The following is a 22,529-nucleotide window of genomic DNA, read 5'->3' as shown; positions in this document are numbered from 1 at the left end:
TACGTGACCTACTCGACCTACGCGAGCCTTGTGTAGCTTGAGCAGTTTCCTGTTCCACAACTACTCTTGGAGCGGGCTCAGGTTCCACAACTACTTGTGGAGCGGGCTCAGGTTCCACAACTATTTGTGGAGCTAACTCAGGTTCCATCAACGGTTCATTGTTTTCTTGTGGTTCTTGAACTGTTTCAAGTTCCACTCTCCTCCCACTGTTATCATGAGATACAAATTGTTTCTCTAGAAAGGCTCCAGTTCTAGCGACAAACACTTTGCCCTCAGAAGGATTGTAGAAATAATATCCTTTGGTTTGCTTAGGATATCCTACAAAAAAACATTTATCAGATTTGGGTGCAAGCTTGTCGGAGGCTTGACGTTTTACATAAGCCTCACAACCCCAAATTCTGATGAAAGACATACTGGGACGTTTCCCAGTCCATAACTCGTATGGCGTCTTTTGAACCGCTTTAGATGGAACTCGGTTCAGTATAAAAGCAGCTGTGTCCAGAGCATATCCCCAAAAAGAGATAGGAAGATCTGTATGACTCATCATAGATCGAACCATGTCTAACAAGGTCCGATTCCTCCTTTCAGATACACCATTCAACTGTGGTGTAGCTGGTGGAGTGAGTTGTGAGACTATCCCACACTCTTTTAGAAAGTCACGAAACTCTTTGCTTAAGTATTCGCCACCTCGATCTGATCGAAGTACTTTAATACTTTTGCCAAGTTGGTTTTGTACTTCATTTATGAATTCTTTGAATTTTTCAAATGATTCAGACTTGTGCCTCATTAGGTACACGTACCCATATCTACTGAAATCATCAGTAAATGTAATGAAATACAAATAACCTCCTCTAGCTTGTGCACTCATCGGCCCACATACATCACTATGTACTAAGCCTAATAAATCAGTGGCCCGTTCACTGTGTCCAGTGAATGGGACTTTAGTCATTTTTCCCAATAAACAAGATTCGCATGTCTCATATGATTCAAAATCAAATGAGTCCAAAAATCCATCTTTATGAAGCTTGGAAATGCGTTTCTCATTTATATGGCCCAAACGACAGTGCCAAAGGTAGGTTGGGTTTGAATCTTTTGATTTAACCTTCTTTGTATTTATGTTATAAATGGGCATGTCAAGGTCTATAACATATAAACCATTCGACATTTGAGCATTACCATAAAACATTTCATTGAAATAAATAGAACAGCTTTTGTTCTTTATTATAAATGAGAAACCATCCTTGTCCAAACAAGAAATAGAAATAATGTTTCTAGTAATTGAAGGGACATAATAACAATTATTAAGTTTTAAAACAAGCCCAGTGGGTAAAGACAAGAAATAAGTTCCTACAGCTAGGGCAGCAACTTTTGCTCCATTCCCAACTCGTAGGTCCACCTCGCCCTTGCCCAAAATCCTACTGCTTCTCAGTTCCTGCACATTTTGACAAATGTGAGAACCACATGCAGTATCTAATACCCATGATGTAGGAGCAGAAAGATTTATCTCAATAACATAAATACCTGTAGCAGAAGTCTCACTTCTTTTCTTCTTAAGATCTTCCAAGTACTTCTTGTAGTTCCTCTTCCAATGCCCGGTCTCACTGCAATGGAAGCATTTTGCATCCTTAGCAACCCCTCCTTTGGGTTTCAGTGCAGCAAATTTGGATTTGGACTTTTTATCTTCCTTTTTGCCCTTATCCATTTTCTTGCCTTTGCCTTTGCCCTTTTGGACCATCATGATGAACCCGGGCTTCTGCTTCTTCATGCTAGGCTCAGCTGTCTTCAGCATATTTAGAAGCTCTGGCAAAGTTTTTTCAAAACTATTCATGTTATAGTTTAGAACAAACTGACTATAATTGTCCGGCAACGATTGCAGCACTAAGTCAGTGGCTAAATCTTTATTTAGCTTGAAGCCCAATCTCTCAAGATCCTCAATGTACCCAATCATCTTGAGCACATGAGAATTGACAGAGCTTCCTTCTGCCATTCTGCACTGAAACAATGCCTTGGAAATGTCACACCTCTCCTGTCGAGCTTGCTCTTGAAACAATTTCTTGAGGTGCTCGATCATCTCAAAAGCTTCCATGTTCTCATGTTGCTTTTGAAGCTCAGAGTTCATGGTAGCCAACATAAGGCATCCAACATCCAAGGAATCATCTTGATGCTTCTTATAAACATCTTTTTCTGCCCTAGGGGCAGTAGCTGGAGGTTCCTCAGGAACAACACGCTCTAGGACATACAACTTCTTTTCATGTTTGAGAACAATTCTCAAATTTCTGTACCAATCGATGAAGTTTGTCCCATTCAGCTTGTCCTTCTCAAGGACAGATCGCAGAGATAAATTGTTTTGATTTTGTGATGCCATAGTGATCTACAACAGAAAATATGCAAAATAAATATCATGCTTTAAGATCATCTAATAGGACTTTAATTAAATGATGCTCCCCTATTTAATTCGAATTAATAACCCTCACATTAATTCGGAAAGTTCTAAACTTTCTAGTGGGCCAAGATCCATATTTCACTTACTCTTGAGACATCTTTGGCTGAAAAACCCAAGACTAAGCTATTTAGGTAAGCAACTTTTGCTAATTGCATCTCCATGCAATTCTTGGATCAGTTGGGTAAACTATTATTGTTTAATCTTATCTTATGGATTAAAACCCAACTCTTTGCCTCTAGGCTTCCAATCCTATTGGACTTGTCCCAGTTAAGTTGAACCCAATGATTAACAAGCGGAACAAGGCATCCTGCTTTGGCAGACTCTACCTTTTCCTTTATGCCTTCTACAAGATAGAATAAAGCACCCCGCTTTGGCAGAAACTACTTATGTTCGATCGAGAGCTTGACAAGTGTTGATCATTAGAAGGCATCAACTTAATAATTTTATCGAGGGATTTCATCTCACCATATCATGAATTAATCTCATTAATTCTAATTAATTTGATCTCAACAAATTAAGTCCATATTACCTAATTGGCCTTTAAACTAGATGGATTAGCATGCACTATCATTATCTATTATCACATAATAATAATAAAAGAATAAAATTTAAACGTGACATGATTATAGCCCAACTACATCAGTCCTCCCAAGCCAATGAGAGAATCGACAAGTCAACCTAGGTAAAATTTCGCAAGTCCTTTCTTTCGGTCATCTTTTCTTCATATGGTTAAGAAAACGCTCCATCCTCCAACGCTCCATCCTCCAATGAAACTCTCCATTGCTTTAATCTTATTTTAATCTTAATTCTAATTACATCATATGTAATAGAAAACCTCGAGTTACATTCGAGGGAAGAAGAGATCAGAAAAGGAATTACAATGAGAAATAGGAGGTAAGGCACGACATGCAAGCCGTATTTTCCATAAAAATATATTGAATAAATAAATCCTTCACAAGGGTCATCAGGGCTATAATCATGCATCATGCTTCACCAAGCACACAAAAATGCATAAACTAATCAATTTATTTTAACCTTTAAAATAATATTTTATGGCCAATTGGATTTTATCAGATCCTTACATATGCAACTTTTGCACTATCAGATTAAATATATAATCCAATTCAATTAATCAAATCCTATATATCTAGTATATATTTGAATCAATCAAAGCACACATGAAATCCTCCAAACATAATCAAATATGTTTTAAACATGGCTCCGATACCACTTGAAAGGAATTGAACAACGATCACGCAGCGGAATAATAAAAATTTTCGATTCCTAATCCGAGGATCTGTTTAAAAACTACATTCGATTATGGGTTTATGTATATATATATATATATATATATATATATATATAACGTTCAAACTTTTCTTTTGTTTTTTTTTTTTTTGATATATATATCTCTATATATATATCCGTAACGTGTGTGTATATATATATATATATATATATATATATATATATATATATATAAATATATCTTTATATATATATACATAAAGAAATTGAGATCAAATAGAATTCCAAAAATGTTTGAGTCCTACTCAAATACTTCTCTTGGTTTCTAGAAATTTATCAATACCAAAGTCAAAATATCCTAGTCCAACTAGGACCGAAAAATGCTCACATTAAATATGAAATTCATCTCATGAATTTTACGTTCCGTATTGCTTATCATTCTTAGTGTGCGACCCTGTAGGTTCCCGTAATGTTGGTAGTAATTATAAAATCCTATTTTAGAATTACAAGTAGTGAGTGATGTCTAGCAACATATCACTGCTACCCAAATTACGAGAAAGTCAATGTTTCGACTCAACCTTTACCGCGACTAATGTTACCGTGTTGTAAATTCCTTTTATCCTCGATATCTAGATTGAACACGAGACATGGGTATGTCACCCTCGTATAGCTCAATCAATGTTTCCTGATTCCCGAATAAGCTAATCGAAACAAATGACATTGATATCATTATATCAACTCATTTGAGCATGGCCATGCATTTATCAACTCTATTCAATCAAGAGGCCTTAGACATCAATCTCGTGTTATGAGAAGGACAAATTCCATCTTGATCACTCACATCCCTCTACATAATTTATTATACACCTGATCACCACCTTTATAGCCACCTTGTTAAGGGCAACGTTTGATAGTGTCAAAATGAACAATTTCTTATGTCGGGAACAATGGTGATCTCAGGTCGAAGGACTACAAAACACCATCATCACAATGAAATTATTTATGACATCCATAACACGATCCATGTAATGATTTCGTGGTGGGTCGATCCAGTACATAAATTCTCCAATTTATGTACCTACATGTTGACTTAATATCATATATTAATCAAGCACATATTAGCCTCTACACATTATTGTTGTCCCTGTTAACAATAATATTTGGCTAAGGACATTTAAGAATATACATTATATTCTAGGGACATTATTACAATAATTCATACTACACAGATATAAATAATTGCAATAACTAAAAATAACTTTATTAATAAAATATCCATGATAATATAATGTGCTAAAGAATCATCATATGATTGACTTTAGTACACACTCTCCAACAGTTCATTCTCTTTGTTTTGTGTTGGATTGTAAACTGTAACGATATGTTCTTGTTCTTGTAGTACAACCTTTCATGGTTCACCACTATTTATAAATTTCTCTTCTAAGAATTTAGCATTCATGCTAACTAATACTTTTTGACACTCAGAATTGTAGAAATAGCCACCAAGAGTCTTTTGAGAAATCCTATCCAATAGCAAAGCACAGATCTTGGTCCAAATTTAGTTGTCTTGTCTTCTAGTATATAAGCAAGACAACTCCATACTTTGAGATTCCTAGGATCGGATTTGCGTCCAGTCCACATCTCCTTAGGTGTGTTAGATACTAACTTAGATTTTACTAAATTCAAGATGTGCACAACCGTTTCAGGGCATATCCCCAAAAAGATTCAAGAAGGGTAGCATGGCATATCATGCATTTGCATCCTTATCATGTCCAATAGAGTCATGTTTCTCCTTTCTGCAACCCCATTTTGTTGAGGTGTTCTGAGTGCGGAAAGCTCTCCTCTCTCTCTCTCTCCCTCTCCTCCTTGCTCACTCGTTTCCACCAAGACAGGAGTCTATTGTTTATGCCAGAGCTACTCGCACTCTCATTTGCTGATGCAGGTGTGTAATTTTGTTGCTTCGTAAGTTCGTCTCAAGGCTCTCAATTCTCAGTAAGCCTAAATGCCTAATCAACTAGTCTCAGTAACATGTGCTGTCAATTAAATAGGTGTAATGTAACTAACCTAAGAAAAATTTCATGGTCGCTGCCTCTGGACCTCATCAACTTTTAGCAGTCCCCCAAACATGAATTTTTGGCTCTGCCATTATTCATGAGTGTTATGGTAGAGAAACAAATGGCCGAGTATTGTGAGCAATGAAAAGAGAAGTGGTTGTACAAACTTTCTTCATAATGAATTTTCTTTGGTTGTCTTTTGACAACACCCGTGATTTTTTCTTCGAATTTAGAGTTTTTCACGTATATTCTTGTATTGAGATTGTATTGCTACTCTCTCAAACTCTATTTTATTTGCGTAGCCTCTATAATACAGAAATTAAATCCAGTTTTTGTGCTGTACTTAATATGATATCGAGCCAAAAAATGACTTTCGGGCGGAAATTCGTTTGCTCGAGCGCAAACTCTCTTGTACCAATAAACATTCATTTTCGCTCGAGCGGCTACTCCGTCCGCTCGAGTCTTCATTAGCATCGAAAGTACCCACAACAATATCATGCCTCGTTTCGTTAGCTAATTGAAGCACATCATGTCGAAAACTACAACCCAAAAATAGTTACAAAAAAATTAAAACTAAAAGTGCAAGTACAACCGATGTTTTACATCATTTATTTTAATTGAGAAAAATTACAACGAATTGAAAGACGTATCAAAAAATAACAATTGAATAATAACAAATTATTGAACACAATCACACATATATATGTATGTAGACGATGGTGGAAAGTATATATATTAGTTGACGGCGCTGCATATCCTCCTTATCTCCCCAGATGAACCAGTAAGAACGTCAATGTTTCCCATTTTAATCATGGCAGATGCGAAATCAGAGTTAAAGAGAGAAGGATTCTTGCTGTATTCATACACAATTTTGTCGGTGGATCCGCCGCTAAAGAGAACTTGGTCAGAGTGAAGAAGACCCTTCTTTTGTATCAAATTCTTGAAGTAATTGTTATCAAAAGAATTGGGTGTCACCAAATCAAGTGGTGAGAGCTTGTCGCTGCCGCTGTTTTTTGGACAACGCCCCTTACGAGTGTTTGCGAATCCAGCATCAATGTCACTGGTTTTGTTGTATATCCTATTGCGAAACGTAAAGCATTGCGCTTGTCCAATTGTGTGCGAACCTACATTCATCAAACATATGTATATATTAGCATTCTATATGTGTATGTATATGTATATGCGCATATACTAAGTTTGGTTACCAGACCTGACAGAGCAACCAAGTCTCTTTTATCAAGTCCTTTACGAGCAAAGTGTGTTATGAGTTGATCAAGGCTGGCTGTAAAACTAGGAAGTTCACCACTTTCAGCTAGAGATCTGCTTGCAGTCGTTGAATCTCTTCGTCCCAGCTTTACCTTCCATGATGGGCCGCCCACCTAATAATTAAACAAATTAATACACATTGCTCTTAAATTTCATGACTTATATATTACTTGTGGAAGATTACATGTACATGTACATATACATATACATATACTAATTAGATGTATTTACTCACATATTCGGATGAATCTCTGGCTGCCACCGTGACAATATCAGCACAAGATACAACTCCGGGGCATATTTTCTCTACGGCTGCTTTGGCATTGTCTATGATTTCATAGCCTCTAACGGAAGCATTGTTGGGGAGTGCAGTTTTTTCGCTCTTGATTGAATGGGTTTCATCAAGCAAAATTGAGGCATCACATCCCTGGAGAAATTAAAACAAATATACTTTAGTTATGTACATATAGTTAACATCAACTTGTTGGAATTTGTGAAAAATTAGGGGTACATTTATACCTGAACAAAGCAGTCATGGAAATGAAGACGAATGAGAGACGCTGCCATACGTCGCTCTTTAGCAATGGCAGTTCTGACGGATTTTCTGATAGTAGTAAGAGCATCCGGACATTTTTTGTCATAAAATTTGGTAGAAAGTGTAGCCTCACATGTCAAGCTCAAGAGCATTAACATGATCAACATGGAAGCACAGGCTGCGCTTAGGTGAGAGGTGAAGATCAATTTGCGAGCCATAGTCACTGATTTTGTGATATAATTAGGCAAACTCTAATTTAATGAAAAACGTACGAGAGAAATGAAGAATACTGCATTGTGTAGGCAGATTTATAGGCCATGTTTGCTGACCGTTTTTCTGCGATGGCTATTACACTAATCAATATACAGATTGCTTAGTCGGAAAAATAATATATGAAAAAAAAGTAATATTGATTTAGAGTTAATGGGGCATAGAAAAAACAATTATCTTTTAAGTGTAGAATTGACTTTGTCTTCTTCATTAAATGAATGAAAGCGAATGGTACAACTATGTGTCCAGACGGCTCAGCCAGAAATCAAGTAGAATGCGAATCAAATAGACTGCGTATTTATAGGTTTTAACCATAATTTCAATTGTAAGTTTCTCTGGATTTTTGAGAGGTGGCTGAGAGAGAGTAAGGTTGAGAAAATTTTTATGGTTTATCTCTTGGTTTATATCTTAGGTTTAATTGGGTTCAAGGTGAGAGAAAATTGAGCGTGTAGTTGGCGAATGCTAATAAATGTCCAAATAATTTTTGGACAGGGACCCACCTGCATGTAATTAATTTCTTTCTTTAGAAGTTGGTAATGATACTTTGAATAAGTTTTAGAGTGTAACATTCAGCAAATCAAGCTCAATAATCAATTCTACGCGTAATAGTAACATAGTGAATAATATAATCCACAAGTATCAGTGTGACTCATTCTTATGATTATGATTATAAGATATTTTATGAAGAAGTTCGACTATAACTCATGTGTCAATACTAGATATGATAGATGCGTCCAAATCAAAGAGAGGAAATATTCACGTTAAAAGATGGGCGTTCATGTGAACCATTCAAGAGGAGACTCTCTGGCGTTTACTAATAAATGATTTAGATGCTGATATAGGGAGACCATTGAACAAGTTTTCGTAATTAATAGAAAAAGTCACTCTAATTTATTACAGGTAGAGTCATCTCGGAAACTCTTGCTAATCGAACGCGAGGGGGAACGGAGGGTCTTGAAGGAGATTGACTCCAATTAGAAAATAAATCAGAATGGGATTCACCCTCTATAAAATAAGTTTAAAATTTGGAAGGAAGAGTTCTTGTCCTAGCAAAATTAGAATTCTCAAACTAATAAAAAAATGTGACCTCCAACTCTAGGTAAACATGTTTTAAATCATTTATTTTAACTGGGAAAAAATTACAATGAATTGAAAGATGCATAAAAAATAATTAAAACAATTGAATAATAACTGATGTTTTACATGATTTACTTTCTTTGACAGCAAATTACAATAAATTGAAACACACATAAAATAAACAATTGAATAATAACAAATTATTGAACACAATCACACACATATATATGTATGTAGACGATGGTGGAAAGTGACGGATCGAGTTTAACACAAGAGGGGGGGTGAATTGTGTCCCCAAATTCCAATTGGAATCCCTTTTTCAATTTAAACAAATTAATGGCAATTAACAAGTAGCACACAAATTTGGACTCTAATGATTTTCCTAATCAATATTCAATCCAATGCAAGATGTGATACAATATAGTGAATGACCAAATATCAAATAATCAAGAATTGCACAAAACAGATTTTCAAGCAACACACTGCACACAGATTTGTCAACTCAGATTTTACCTATCAAATGATGTCAAAATGCAACGAAATTTTATATGCAATGTCACAACACCTTAATAAACACTATATCAAAATTTCAGATCAAAATTCAAAGTTTAAGGCAGTCTGCTAATCTCGGACAGATTAGGGTTTTGAAAATCCTGCAGTTTGAAACAAGTAGTAAATATAAACAAGTAAACAAAGAAATCAACAAAGCGATTTATAGTAGTTCGGAGACCCTTCTCCTACGTCTACTACCTAGATTCACCAACCTAGGATTTTCCCAACTCCACTAAGGTGTGGTTTTAAGAGACCCACAAAACTCCTTACACCAAGGGTTTCTAAGAACTCCCTCAAACTTCAATGTTTACAATTTCCCCTAACAAAGGGAATTTCTCAATGGGATTTTCAGCCAAGGTTCTCACAGGTTACCTCAAAGGTATTTGGTATGGAACTCTCAAGATTACAGCAACACTCTCAAAGATAGGATTTTAAGAACAAGAGAGGTTTAGATTATAAGTAAACAAAGCCTAAAGGATATAGGAACTTCCCTTTTGCAAAAGCAAGAGTAGTGAGAAGTCCTTGATTGTAGAGGCTTGTATTGGAGAAGATTGTTGTAGCAAATAGCAAGAAAGCTTGATGATTGATGAACTTGATAGCAAGAGGTTTCTCTCAAGGATAATTTTTCAATTTGCTTCTCCAAGTTGTATGAAAGGGAAGATCCTCTTTTAAAGGCAATTCTCTCCTATGCTTGTAGCCATTGGATCAAACTTCAAGAGTTGATCTCTACCATCCATTGCAGCTCCGAATCTTGGTCATTGATGATTTGAGCAACCAAATCTCCACCATAGAGCATATAGACGTTGCACATGCTCCCTTTTTTAAGTCAAAAATTGCAAGCAAGAAAGTTGTCTTATGCACAACCATTTGATCAATGTATGTCTTCAAATCTTGACCATTCAAACTCTCTTTAATTCTCAGCCATGGATGTAGATTGTACTATGCCATCTTGTCCCTTCATTTTGAATCAAAGACTTCAAAAGTGATCCCTTAGTCAAGGATCTTGTTTGATTGCACCAACATAACTTTCTTGGTAGCACATGTCTTGAGTGAAAATGTCAAGGATCTTGTTTGATTGCACCAACCTAACTTTCTTGGTAGCACATGTCTTGAGTGAAAATGTCAAACAAGAATATATCACTAATGATAGAGAGGACAAGGTTTGTCTCATATGATTGAAAAGAGTTGTATCTCCATGAAGACCACAACCAATAGCCTCAAACAATGTTTGATTCATTCAACTTGATTAAGTGCCTTAGTGGAAAGTTGGCAAATATAGGATTTTTCATAGTTTCCTAGAGCTCCAAGCTCATTCTTAGAAACTGGACTTCGACCACTCTTGAACATACTGAATTCTGAGCCATATGAGACCACAATGATAATTAACCTACAAGGAAATAGGAGGTAGAACTCCCCAATTGCATGTAAGCTCAAAGAGCTTCATATAGAGCGCATAGGTTAATTATATTAGAAAAACAACCCAGAAAATTCATATTACTGCATGATAAATCATTTTATATGTATTAGAATGTCCATGTAAAATTTCATAACAATCGGAAATCGTTTGGTCACTCAACCAAGCAATTTGATCACTAATAGTGAAACCGATAAATTCTAAGTGTAAATTCAAAGTCATTTTGCTAACTCAGTGTAAATGGCCTTTTCTCTTGAACTTTACTAAATCAAATATGTTCATAGTGATGAAACTAAGATGCACACGAAATTTCATTTAAATCGGAGTTCATTTGGTTCACCACGTTCACAAAGAACACATATGCACAAAATTAGGTAAAACCTAGTTTTGGCGGAATTTAAGCATATGACCAAATATATATGTGATGCACTTAATTTCTCATGATTATAGTCCTAGAACATATATTAAGCCTTCATGTGCATGTGGTTCAAGTTTCAAGTCATTTCGACCTAAGTTGGTTAAGATATGATAATTGGAAAATTAATGCTCTAACTTAGTTCATGTATGTTTGTTTTCAAAACTTAATTTCCAGCACTATCTCAAAAATATATAGTCATTTAAATTCAATTCATATAAATCAAATATTGCTTTAATGTTTCATTATCATTTATAAATGATTTAATATCATCAAAATTAGACATATAGGACCATAGGTCCAACAGAAAGTACATATATATTAGTTGACAACACTGCATATCCTCCTTATCTCCCGAGATGAATGACTGGACCTCTATTTTGAGGTCCTAATACCATCTAATTAGGGGTGTTAGTGTTAAAAGTAACGCATTTGTATTTAAATAAAGTAATTTTACCCTTATAGATAGATATTTTACTTTGGTTTTGCAGGAAATCGGGCTTAAATGATTGAATTGGGGACTCTTGGAGCTGAATGAGGAAGCTGAAATTCATCAAGTGTCTGGACATTTGATGTACCATCCAGACACTTCCTTCATAAATCAAGACAGAGGCTTCATCAACTTGGAGGACGCATGAAGTGTCCGGACCCCCTCTTGAAGTGTCCGGACACTTCCTTTGAAAAATGAAACAGAAGCATTCAAAGCCAGCTCGAGTGTCCGGACACATCCCTTAAGTTTTAGGACACCTATCGCGGATCTGTAATTTTTTACACTGAAATTTCAAGGGCATTTGGGGGAAATTGAATATGTAACAAATGGGGGACGATTTTGTAAGGGTAGTTAGGTATTTTCTACTGTAAAAAGAGGAGAAAACCCTAGGATTTCGGATTCTTTTCTCATTTTTCATTCATTCACTCTTGAACATCTAGCATCCTTCTCTTTCTCTCTCTAGGGTTTTGCTTAGTTCTTGTGATATTGATTGTAAACATTGATTTTCATCTGTAAAATTGATGTTCATTCTCATTATAATGAGTGGCTAAGTTTCATTTCTAGTTTCTAGTTCCGAGCGGTGGGTAGGGATAGAAGAAACCGAACCAAATCGTTTCACAAACTAAAAACCGAATAGAAATTTGGGGATCGGGCGGGTTTTTCAGTGTACGATTTGGGTTCGGTGTAGGAAATTTATTTTTTTCGGTGTTCGGTTTCGGTTTGGTTTAGAAAAATAAATTTCGGTCTAAAACAGAAAAACCAAAGTATATATATGAAGTTATTTCACTTATTTGTACAGTACTGGCCTAGTTGCTGTTGCCCATGTAAATATGTAATCCAAGCCCTTGAAGCCCATTAGCCATTTAGCCCAGTCCAAGAGAATAGAGATGAGACCTGAGAGACCAGACCAGTGTTGTTGACTTGAGACAGAGACTTCAGACATGAGGAGAGTGAGATCGATAGATCGTGACTTCGTCATCGTGAGACTGAGACAACCCTAGAGGAGAGGTCGAGTTGTGCCGTTGCCCGTTGGGGGTTAGGGGTTGTGGCCGTGCCCGTGTGTGTCAACGTCGTACTCTCGCAGTCGTTGCAACTAGCCTCACCGACAAGAGGTAAACCCTTCGATCTCCAACCTAAAGCTGTTGTGCGGTAGACCCTTCGATCTCCGACGGTATGTTATTGGGTAATTTGCAGTAGACACTAGACAGTATGTGTGCAGTAGACATTATGTGCCTATTTGTATTTCTTTGTCTTTAACTTATTCGTATTTCTTTGCCTATTCGGTGTTCTTTGCACTACAATCAAAATATCAAATACTTTTGAGTTTTGTCTCTTTCTTCATTTCATGTTTGACTTTTGCTTAATAGCTTTCTAGTTCCCACTCTAAGAAATATCTTGCAAAAGCTGTGTAATTGTGCATCACGTGGACGTGGTTTACTTGTTTTATTTGCCTAGTTTATACTGCAGTAGACAGTAGCTATTTTACCATGTTTATGATTGGATTTCAATATTTTCTAGATGTCGAGCTCTCAATCGGTCTCTGTCAATAACTCATTTGACCATGAAGATTCAATGGAAGAAGAAAAACTGCCACAGCAAGTGGCAGAAAGTGGGGGTGGTGGTCCTGGTGAAGGACTTGGAGGTGAAGGAAGCTCTATGCCTACACCAATCACCCTAGAAAGTGCGGGGACAAATCAAAAAAAGTGAACAAGAAAAGTATTGAATGAGAGGTCTGATGTGTGGAATGATTTTACTAAGTCCCCAAATCAAGAGACATATTCTTGCAATCATTGTGGGATTATATACAAGTGCCACTCATCGAGGAATGGAACATCCACACTTAAGCAACACTTGACGCGATGCAAATGCAAACCTAGGGCAAGTGGTCAACAAACGAAGTTGGCATTCAATCAAACAGGGAAGGGATGTTTCCACATGGAAGTATGATTCAAAGGTCATTAATGATGAATTAACTTGTATGATAGTTGACTGCGAGTTGCCATCCAAGTTCGTTGAGCGTCCACGATTTAAGAGTTTTTATGCGGCATTGTGTCCAAGGTATAATCCTCCTACAATGCCTACTGTTAGGAAGAAGGTGATTGACAAGTATGATGATATTACCAAAAAATTGAAGAAGATTTTCCAAAACAATGGTTCAAAGGTCTCTTTAACCACATACACGTGGACATCATAGCAAAGGCATAGTTATATGGTCATCACTGCTCACTTCATTGATAGTGACTGGAATTTGCAGAAAAAGATTATCAACTTTAGGTTAATTACTAGCCACAGAGGTGAGGCTATGGGTAGAGTAATCGAGAACTGCTTAAAAGATTGGGAGATCAAGAAGCTTTTCACTATAACAGTCGATAATGCAGTTCCAATGATCATCTTGTCAACTTCTTGAAGAGGAGATTTGCTAGTATCGCACTAGGTGATTATGTGCATATGAGATGTGTTGCACACAAAATAAACCTAGTCATTTCAGAAGGCATGAAAGAAACAATTGATTCTATTAATCGAGTTCGTGCTGCAGTTAAATTTATTTGAGCTTCATCTACAAGGATTCACAAGTTCAAAGAATGTGTAGAGATGGAAAGAATTAAAAGTAAGAGCTTGTTATGCTTAGATGTGTGCACTAGATGGAACTCGACTTTCTTGATATTAGAAGCTGCTAAGAAGTTTGAATATGCATTTGAAAGATTTGAGGAGTTAGAGCCACATATTACGAGTGAGCTATCAGTAGAATGTGGAATGCCAAAGCAAGAAGATTGTAGTAATGTAAGAAGATTGGTGACTTTTCTTCGTTACGTTTATGAGCTTACATTGAAGGTATCTGGCACTTCTTATGTTACTTCTAATAATTTCTTTCATGATTTGAATATATTGTATTATGTGTTACATGAGATGAAGGGTTCTAATGATGCTCAAATGAGCTCAATGGCTGATAGGATGATTGCAAAGTGTGAAAAATATTTGGGGGGGGGGGGAATATGATAAATTAAACATATTGATCTTTATTGTGGTTGTGTTCGATCCAAGATACAAGTTGCAATATGTAACTCTGGCATTGAAAGAGATGTATGAAGAATCTATTACAATTGAAGTTGTTGAGATGGTGAAGTCCACCACGTTCAAGATGTTTAATGAATACAAAAATGAGCATTTGGTGCAAAATCCTCCTTCAATAGTCGGCTGAAAATTGAACAAAAGTTAGGTTTAGAATGTTGCATTCTGAAGTTGGAGGTGGAGAAAACCTATCTGAGTTGGATAAATATCTAGGAGAAGGCATTGAAAATGTAAAGGATGGTGATAGTTTTAATGTGTTGACTTGGTGGAAGATTAATTCATCTAGGTTTCCTATCCTTTCGGTTATAGCTCGGGACCTCTTGGCAATTCCAATTTCTACAATGGCATCCGAATCTGCATTTAGTACAAGTGGACGAGTGTTGGATTCATTTAGGAGCTCCCTCACCCCTCATATTGTTGAATCGCTTATTTGTGTGGAGGATTGGATTGGAAGTATACCTTTTCAGAAATTAATGGAGGAAGATTTGGGAGAGCAAGAGGCATTTGAACAAGGTAAAATAAAACTAAGAGCATTATTTTCTTTATACTTTATATGAATGAATTATCAATTATGAATGTTTATTTGAATCTTCTTTCTTCTTACTATAGAGATGGCTAGGAATAAGAACAATGGTGCAACAACTGCCAACTAAGACTCGATTTTGGCAAAAGGTATGAGAATGTGACTATATAATTTATATAGTCTTACTTAATTTTTAAGTTTCAACATTACTTATTATTTCTTAATGTGTGATGTTTTAACACTTCATTCTTTGGCTGATTGGCTTGACCTTGCCTCTTTGTTGGCTATTTGCTTTGTTGGCTAATGTATTTGGTGTTTATTGTATCAGAAGTGGACTTTTGGATTGTTTTGGCTAGCCTAGAGTTAGAGTATGATTGATTTCTTGTATTTGTCTACTTGAAGTCTTATTTGAACTTTTTCCAGTTTTTGTACTGTAATTTTTGAACTCTGTAAACTGTAATATTTTGAGTGAACTGCCCAGATTTGAGATTTGTATGAAGAATCTATATTGATCGGTTTAAACTGAATAAACCGAACCGAAACCGAATATTTTGGTCCAGTTTATAACGGTTTACACTTTATCAATGGTTTGGTCTGGTTTGGTTAGAATACAAATCGAATCAATTCGGTTTTTTCAGTTTCGGTTTGAAACCGGACCAAAACCCGATATTTACACCCCTAGTGGTGGGGTGCAAGGTTTTGATTACTTAAGGTATGTTCAAAGGGTTGTAGCTTCGATCCCTCTAGTTTAATTTTGCGATAGTTGTGTGATTGGGTGCAATAGAATGACATATTGATTTATTCTTAGATTGTCTAGTCTAGGGATTTAATTTGATGTGCTTGAGTGAAAAGTGTTAAACCCCAATGCATGATTTCCTTAATTAATTGAGTAATCCATTGCATAGCTATTAATTATGTGTATTGATGATGGGGTTTTGGGTTACTTTAGGAATGTCTATGGGAGAGTTATGGTTAATTTGTCTTTGAGTGTGAAACTAGGGTATTAGCAAAGCCGAGCCCCAAGGGGGAACATTAATCCATAATATTAGGTGTTTATCCCTTTACGTTCATCGTAGACTAAGAGACCCGATGGCCTCCATGTATGAATAGAAGTCTTATATCCCAATTCTCTTTGCATATGCATGATTGATAGTATCACACAGTGCATTGTGTATGGTTGTGTGTGTTTACGATGATACCTTGAGTATGAGAATCGAGTAGCCACCGGAACTGATTAGGAGCTAGGTTTTTAATTAATTGTTCTAAATCCAATTCGTGCTTACTTTGATTACAAAATCGCTTATGCTACCAAGTTATTCGGCCCATTTCATTTACTTGCTTTTATTTGTTATTCATTGCGTTTATTAGTGTGAGCTAGTCATTTGCATATCATTCACCACCAAATTTGCATTGCTTCCTCATGGATCAATACCAAACTCACTGATTTATTACTTACTGATACACTACACTTGGGGTAAGTACACACACACACTTTGGTGTCGATAAAGTTTTTGGCGTCGTTGCAGGGGAATTGAGTGTCAAAGACGGAGTTGGATGGCTTGGAGATGCTAGCTTTATGCTATTAAACGCCATCAAATAGGAAGGAGCACGGTCACGCTTCAAGGGTAACTTCGTTCCTCCTTTTTACTTGCTTTCTAGTGTAGTTGCTGAAAAGAGAAAAAAATTGTGCGGAGAACTTTGCAAATGGGGCTAACTTAGATTCCTGTGGGCAATGGATGCCACCTTGTTTGCTGCTTGGTAGTGATACGTTGTTTGAAAGACCTTTGCGCATTTTTCTTTCTATCACTACTTGCTACATCTTGGTGTGTTATTGTTCCTAAGATTGGTTGTTGCTCTATTCCTATCTCTGCTCTTGTTCTTGCTTGATATTGGTGCTCTTGTTCTTGCTTGATATTGGTCTTGGTTGTTCGTTGATTGAAAAAAAAATATTGCGTTACTTGACTTGGTTGATTGCTACTTTTGTGTACTACTTGCTATTGTTCCTTGCCATCATGTCTCAACCTAGAGATAATGTTAGTGGGCGTGGGTCTAATAGAGACTGGAAAGGTAGTGATATAAATGCAAGTGATGCGGGGAGTGTATGTGGGAGTGACATGAATCTTGATGCATTGCGTCGTCTTTTGCAACATGTGAATATTGATGAGTTGATGAATTCGGTTCAACGGCAACATGCCCAAATTGGCAATGCCCAAAATGCACCAAATGCCCAAAATTTGCCAAATGTTCAAGTTGAGCATGCTTTGCAAAATGCACCTCAACCATTTCAACAAGACAATGCGACGCAATTTGCCCCGCAAAATGTATATCAACCTCCCAATATGCCTCCTGCGTATCATATGCCTCCCCCATATAATTATGTGCATCCCATAAATTACAATATGCCTCAAATGCCACAAGTGCCACAATATGCTCACTTTGGGCAAAACATTCATGCACCTCCTCCTATGGAGAACATTGATGCCCAAGCCCAAGAGCATCACACTTTGAGAGAGCTTACGCGTCCCGCAAGGCAAACTCAACCTTCTTGCATCATCATTCCACCGAACCAACAAAATGTGAGCCCCAAACCTTCTATGTTCCAAATGTGTGATTTTGAATTGATGTGTATTAGGACCTCTATTTTGAGGTCCTAATACCATCTAATGAGGGGGTTCTAGTGTTTAAAGTAATGTATTTGTGTTTAAATAAAGTAATTTTACCCTTATAGATATTTTACTTTGGTTTTGCAGGAAATCGAGCTTAAATGACTGAATTGGGGACTCTTGGAGCTGAATGAGGAAGTTGGAATTCATCAAGTGTCCAGACACCTGATGTACCATCCGGACACTTCCTACACAAATCAAGACAGAGACTTCACCAACTTGAAGGACGCATGAAGTGTTCAGACACCCTCTTGAAGTGTCCAGACACTTCCTTTGAAAAATGAAACAGAAGCAACCAAAGCCAACTTGAGTGTCTGGACACTTCCCTTAAGTGTCCGGACACCTATCTTGGATCTACAATTTTCTGCATTGAAATTTGAAGGGCATTTGGGGAAAATTTAATATGTAACCAATGGGGGACGATTTTGTAAGGGTAGTTAGGTATTTTCTACTGTAAAAAGAGGGGAAAACCCAAGGATTTGGGATTCTTTTCTCATTTTTCATTCTTTCACTCTTGAACATCTAGCCTCATTGTCTTTCTCTCGCTAGGGTTTTGCTTAGTTCTTGTGATATTGATTTTAAACATTGATTTTCATCTATAAAATTGATGTTTATTCTCATCATAATGAGTGGCTAAGTTCCATTTCTAGTTTCTAATCCCGAACGGTGGGTGCAAGGTTTCGATTACTCAAGATATGTTCAAAGGGTCGTAGCTTTGATCCCTCTCTTTTAATTTCGTGATTGTTGTGTGATTGCGTGCAATAGAATGACATATTGATTTTATTCTTAGATTGTATAGTCTAGGGATTTAATTTGATGCGCTTGAATGAGAAGTGTTAAACCCCAATGCATGATTTCCTTAATTAATTGAGTAATCCATTGCATAACTATTAATTATGTGTATTGATGATGGAGTTTTGGGTTACTTTAGGAATGTATATGAGAGAGTTACGGTTAATTTGTCTTTAAGTGTGAAACTAGGGTGTTAGCAAAGCTGACCCCAAGGGGGAACATTAATCCATAATATTAGGTGCTTATCCATTTGCGTTCATCGTAGACTAAGAGACCCGATGACCTCCATGTATGAATAGAAGTCTTATATCCCAATTCTCTTTGCATATGCATGATTGATAGTTTCACACAATGCATTGTGTATGGTTGTGTGTGTTTGCGATGATATCTTGAGTATGAGAATCAAGTGGCCACCGGAACGGATTAGGAACTAGGTTTTTACTTAATTGTTTTAAATCCAATTGATTTTAGTATTACAATATGTTTCAGTTCTTAGTGTACCATAAACACCCACTATTACCCACAACAGATTGTCTAGATGTTTTACATGATTTACTTTATTTGAGCGAAAATTACAATAAATTTAAACACACATAAAATAAAAATTGAATAATAACAAATTATTGAACACAATCACACATATATATGTATGTAGACGATGGTGGAAAGTATGTATATATATATATATATATATATATTAGTTGACAACACTGCATATCCTCCAATGAGTGTCACCAAATCAAGTGATGAGAGCTTGTCGCTGCCGCTGTTTTTTGGACAACGCCCCTTACGAGTGTTTGCGAATCCAGCATCAATGTCACTGGTTTTGTTGTATATTCTACTGCGAAATGTAAAGCATTGGGCTTGTCCAATTTTGTGGGAACCTAAATTCATCGAACATATGTAAATTTATATATTAGCATTGTATATGTATATGTATATGTGCATATACTAAGTTTGGTTACCAGACCTGACAAAGCAACCAAGTCTCTTTTATCAAGTCCTTTACGTGCAAAGAGTGTTATGAGTTGATCAAGGCTGGCTATAAAACTAGGAAGTTCACCACTTTCAGCAAGAGATCTGCTTGCGGTCGTTGAATCTCTTCGTCCCAACTTTACCTTCCATGATGGGCCGCCCACCTAAGAATTAAATATATTAATTAATACACATTGATCTTAAATTTCATGACTCATGTATTACTTGTGGTAGATTTATATACATAACTAGTGAGATGTTTTTACTCACATATTTAGATGCATCTCTGGCTGCCACCGCGACAATATCAGCACAAGATACAACTCCGGGACATATTTCTCTACGGCAGCTTTGGCATTGTCTATAACTTGATAGCCTCTAACGGAATTATTGTTGGGGAGTGCAGTTTTTTCGCTCTTGATTGAATGGGTTTCATCAAAGCAGAATCGAGGCATCACATCCCTGAGGAAATCAAAACAAATATAGTTTAATTGAATACATATGTACATATAGTTAACATCAACTTCTTGGAATTTGTGAATAATTAGGGGTACATATATACCTGAACAAAGCAGTCATGGAAATGAAGACGATGAGAGACGCTGCCATACGTCGCTCTTTAGAAATGGCGGTTCTGACGGTTTTGCGATAAAATTTGGTAGAAAGTTTAGGATGTGTAGCCTCACATGTCATGTTCAAGATTAACATGATCAACATGGTAACACAGGCTGCCTTTAGGCACTACAAGAAATTCAGGTTTCTGTGACAAATAAAATTGTCACTGAACGTGGAAAACTCGTCAAAAAAAAAGTTATGTAACATAAGATTTTGCGCACTTTCCCTGAATAGTTTTAGCGACAAGTAATTTGGTCACTATTCATTTGTATATAGTCATCCAAATCAATATTTTCTAAAATTGCTCAATAGTATATAAATTAATAATGATCAATCAGTGGTAAATAAACATAAAATATATTTAATATCCATAAGTCATAAACAATAGCAACTACAATCATAGTTAACCTAATAGCTAGTTAGAACATAAGTAGTACTGTTAAGAAGCTAAAACATATATAGAACAAAAAGCAACTTCCCGAATATTGTTTAGCAGCTAGAACATATACAACAAAAAACAACTTCTCATATGCTCCCAATGTATAGCTGAATCTGTTGTGATTGGAACTCATTAGCTATCTCAATCTTTAACCTGCATAAATTAATACAAGACAACTATTAGAGGAGTGAAATTAAAGAGTATCTACTCGAGAAATAGCCATCATCCATCAAAGACATAATGTAATTCTTTTCCAAAAATGAACTTATCAATTGCGAAGATAATAAAGTTGAGAACAGGAAGATAATTACTTAAATCTTTTTAAACCTGCCACAAAATAACCCAACATTATTCAAGAACACAACCATTCACTTCTAGAGCTCATTAAAAAACTTGAAAACCAGCTATGAATCTAATTGAAATACTGGCACAGTACTAAAACAATTACGACTTAAGAGTTACAGAATCTATCCACCATATTAAGGATAAAATAGTCAATGATAATCAAGGAAATTGCAATTATGCACTGATAAGAACATAAGCTTTTAACTTGCTATTGCAATCTATAAATGCAACTCAATAAGCATCACTCCCCAAGAAGACCCAGATAAGCATAGCAATGCAAGGGCAAATTAAATACAAGGAAGAATTATAGCAAAAAAAGTTTAAAATGGAAAATTAAATGGAAGAGCATATCAAATGAGGAATTGATCACATGCACTGATCATATCAAAGCAAAACAGGAGGCACAAAAAGAACTTCAATCATTCAAATAAGAATGATCTTCGATCTCCTGGAAAGTAAAACAGGAGGTACAAAAAGAAACCAACAACAGAGCAAATGAGGAATTGATCACATGTACTAATCAGATCAAAGCTAGCAAGAGATGCAAATGCTTGAAGTAATGAAAACACAATTGAACACAATAACCTCCAAAAAAGTATCCACAAACATGATCCTCAACATATCAGCACTCAAATTCAGAAAACATGATCCTCAACAAAACTCAATGTCTAGATAAAAACAACTTCAATCATTCAAATAAAGATATATTTTTATGGCAAGATTCCACACCATTTTCTTCCAACATTAACCTAAAATCAATCGAAACATAAATGATGTGATTTTAAATACTTACCACGGTTTGCAGGTCTTGTTGGCACTGAAGTATCTGATTGTGATGAAGAGCCTAAAAAGGCAGCCATTCGTGCTTGGAACATAGCATTAAATTGCCTTTGAATTTGCTCCGTAAGATCATTCTTCAGCTCCATTTCCACAGTTTTTCTGATTTCAGCTTTGAGTTCGTTACTGACATCAGCCCGCAAACTTTCAATCATGGATTCCCTAGCCGAGTCAACAGCCCGTTGTACTTCTTCTTGCATGTTTTCGAGATATCTTGTTCTTTTTGTTGGTGGTCTTGTTCCAGCACCTTTACCTCGAAAATAACCGGACTTTTGACCAAGAACTTGCAGCAACATCTCGTCATTTGTAAGTTGAGATTCAGGAGGAGTTTCTTCTTGTTGAACGACAAGATTGTGAAGTTTTTCCTATACATGAATCACAAATTTCACAATCATTTATAATCATTTCTAAAACTTAGTGTATATATAAATAAATTCACATGTCATATGTAATATAAAAATATATCAATGCACGTACATGGACTTCTTTGGAGATCGGATCAGACCA

The 22,529-nt window shown here is 36.2% G+C and overlaps 1 protein-coding gene and 1 pseudogene across 1 annotated transcript; both read right to left on the bottom strand.

The window, feature by feature from the left end:
* Nucleotides 1-6,480: 6,480 nt before the first annotated feature.
* Nucleotides 6,481-7,818, bottom strand: LOC119995249 (peroxidase 5-like). The gene is made up of 4 exons (XM_038841694.1): nt 7,531-7,818; nt 7,247-7,438; nt 6,956-7,124; nt 6,481-6,869 (listed from the first exon to the last, which is right to left on the bottom strand). The coding sequence occupies exons 1-4, from the start codon at nt 7,762-7,764 to the stop codon at nt 6,481-6,483; spliced, it is 984 nt and encodes a 327-aa protein (XP_038697622.1). The 5' UTR covers nt 7,765-7,818.
* Nucleotides 7,819-18,258: 10,440 nt separating this feature from the next.
* On the bottom strand, nt 18,259-20,973 carry LOC119995533 (annotated as a pseudogene).
* Between the last annotated feature and the right edge of the window lie 1,556 nt (nt 20,974-22,529).

This window comes from Tripterygium wilfordii, chromosome 3 (genome assembly GCF_013401445.1).
Source record: "Tripterygium wilfordii isolate XIE 37 chromosome 3, ASM1340144v1, whole genome shotgun sequence".
Taxonomy (NCBI): Eukaryota; Viridiplantae; Streptophyta; class Magnoliopsida; order Celastrales; family Celastraceae; genus Tripterygium; species Tripterygium wilfordii.
Note: the sequence above shows the minus strand (reverse complement) of the source record. Positions and strands in the feature narration are given on the sequence as shown.

Coding starts and splice junctions, on each gene's coding strand:
- LOC119995249 (XM_038841694.1), bottom strand. CDS start 7,764: ATGGCTCGCAAATTGATCTTCACCTCTCACCTAAGCGCAGCCTGTGCT. Junction 7,439..7,530: donor TCCATGACTGCTTTGTTCAG/GTATAAATGTAC, acceptor TAATTTCTCCAG/GGATGTGATGCCTCAATTTT. Junction 7,125..7,246: donor CCAGAGATTCATCCGAATAT/GTGAGTAAATAC, acceptor TTTAATTATTAG/GTGGGCGGCCCATCATGGAA.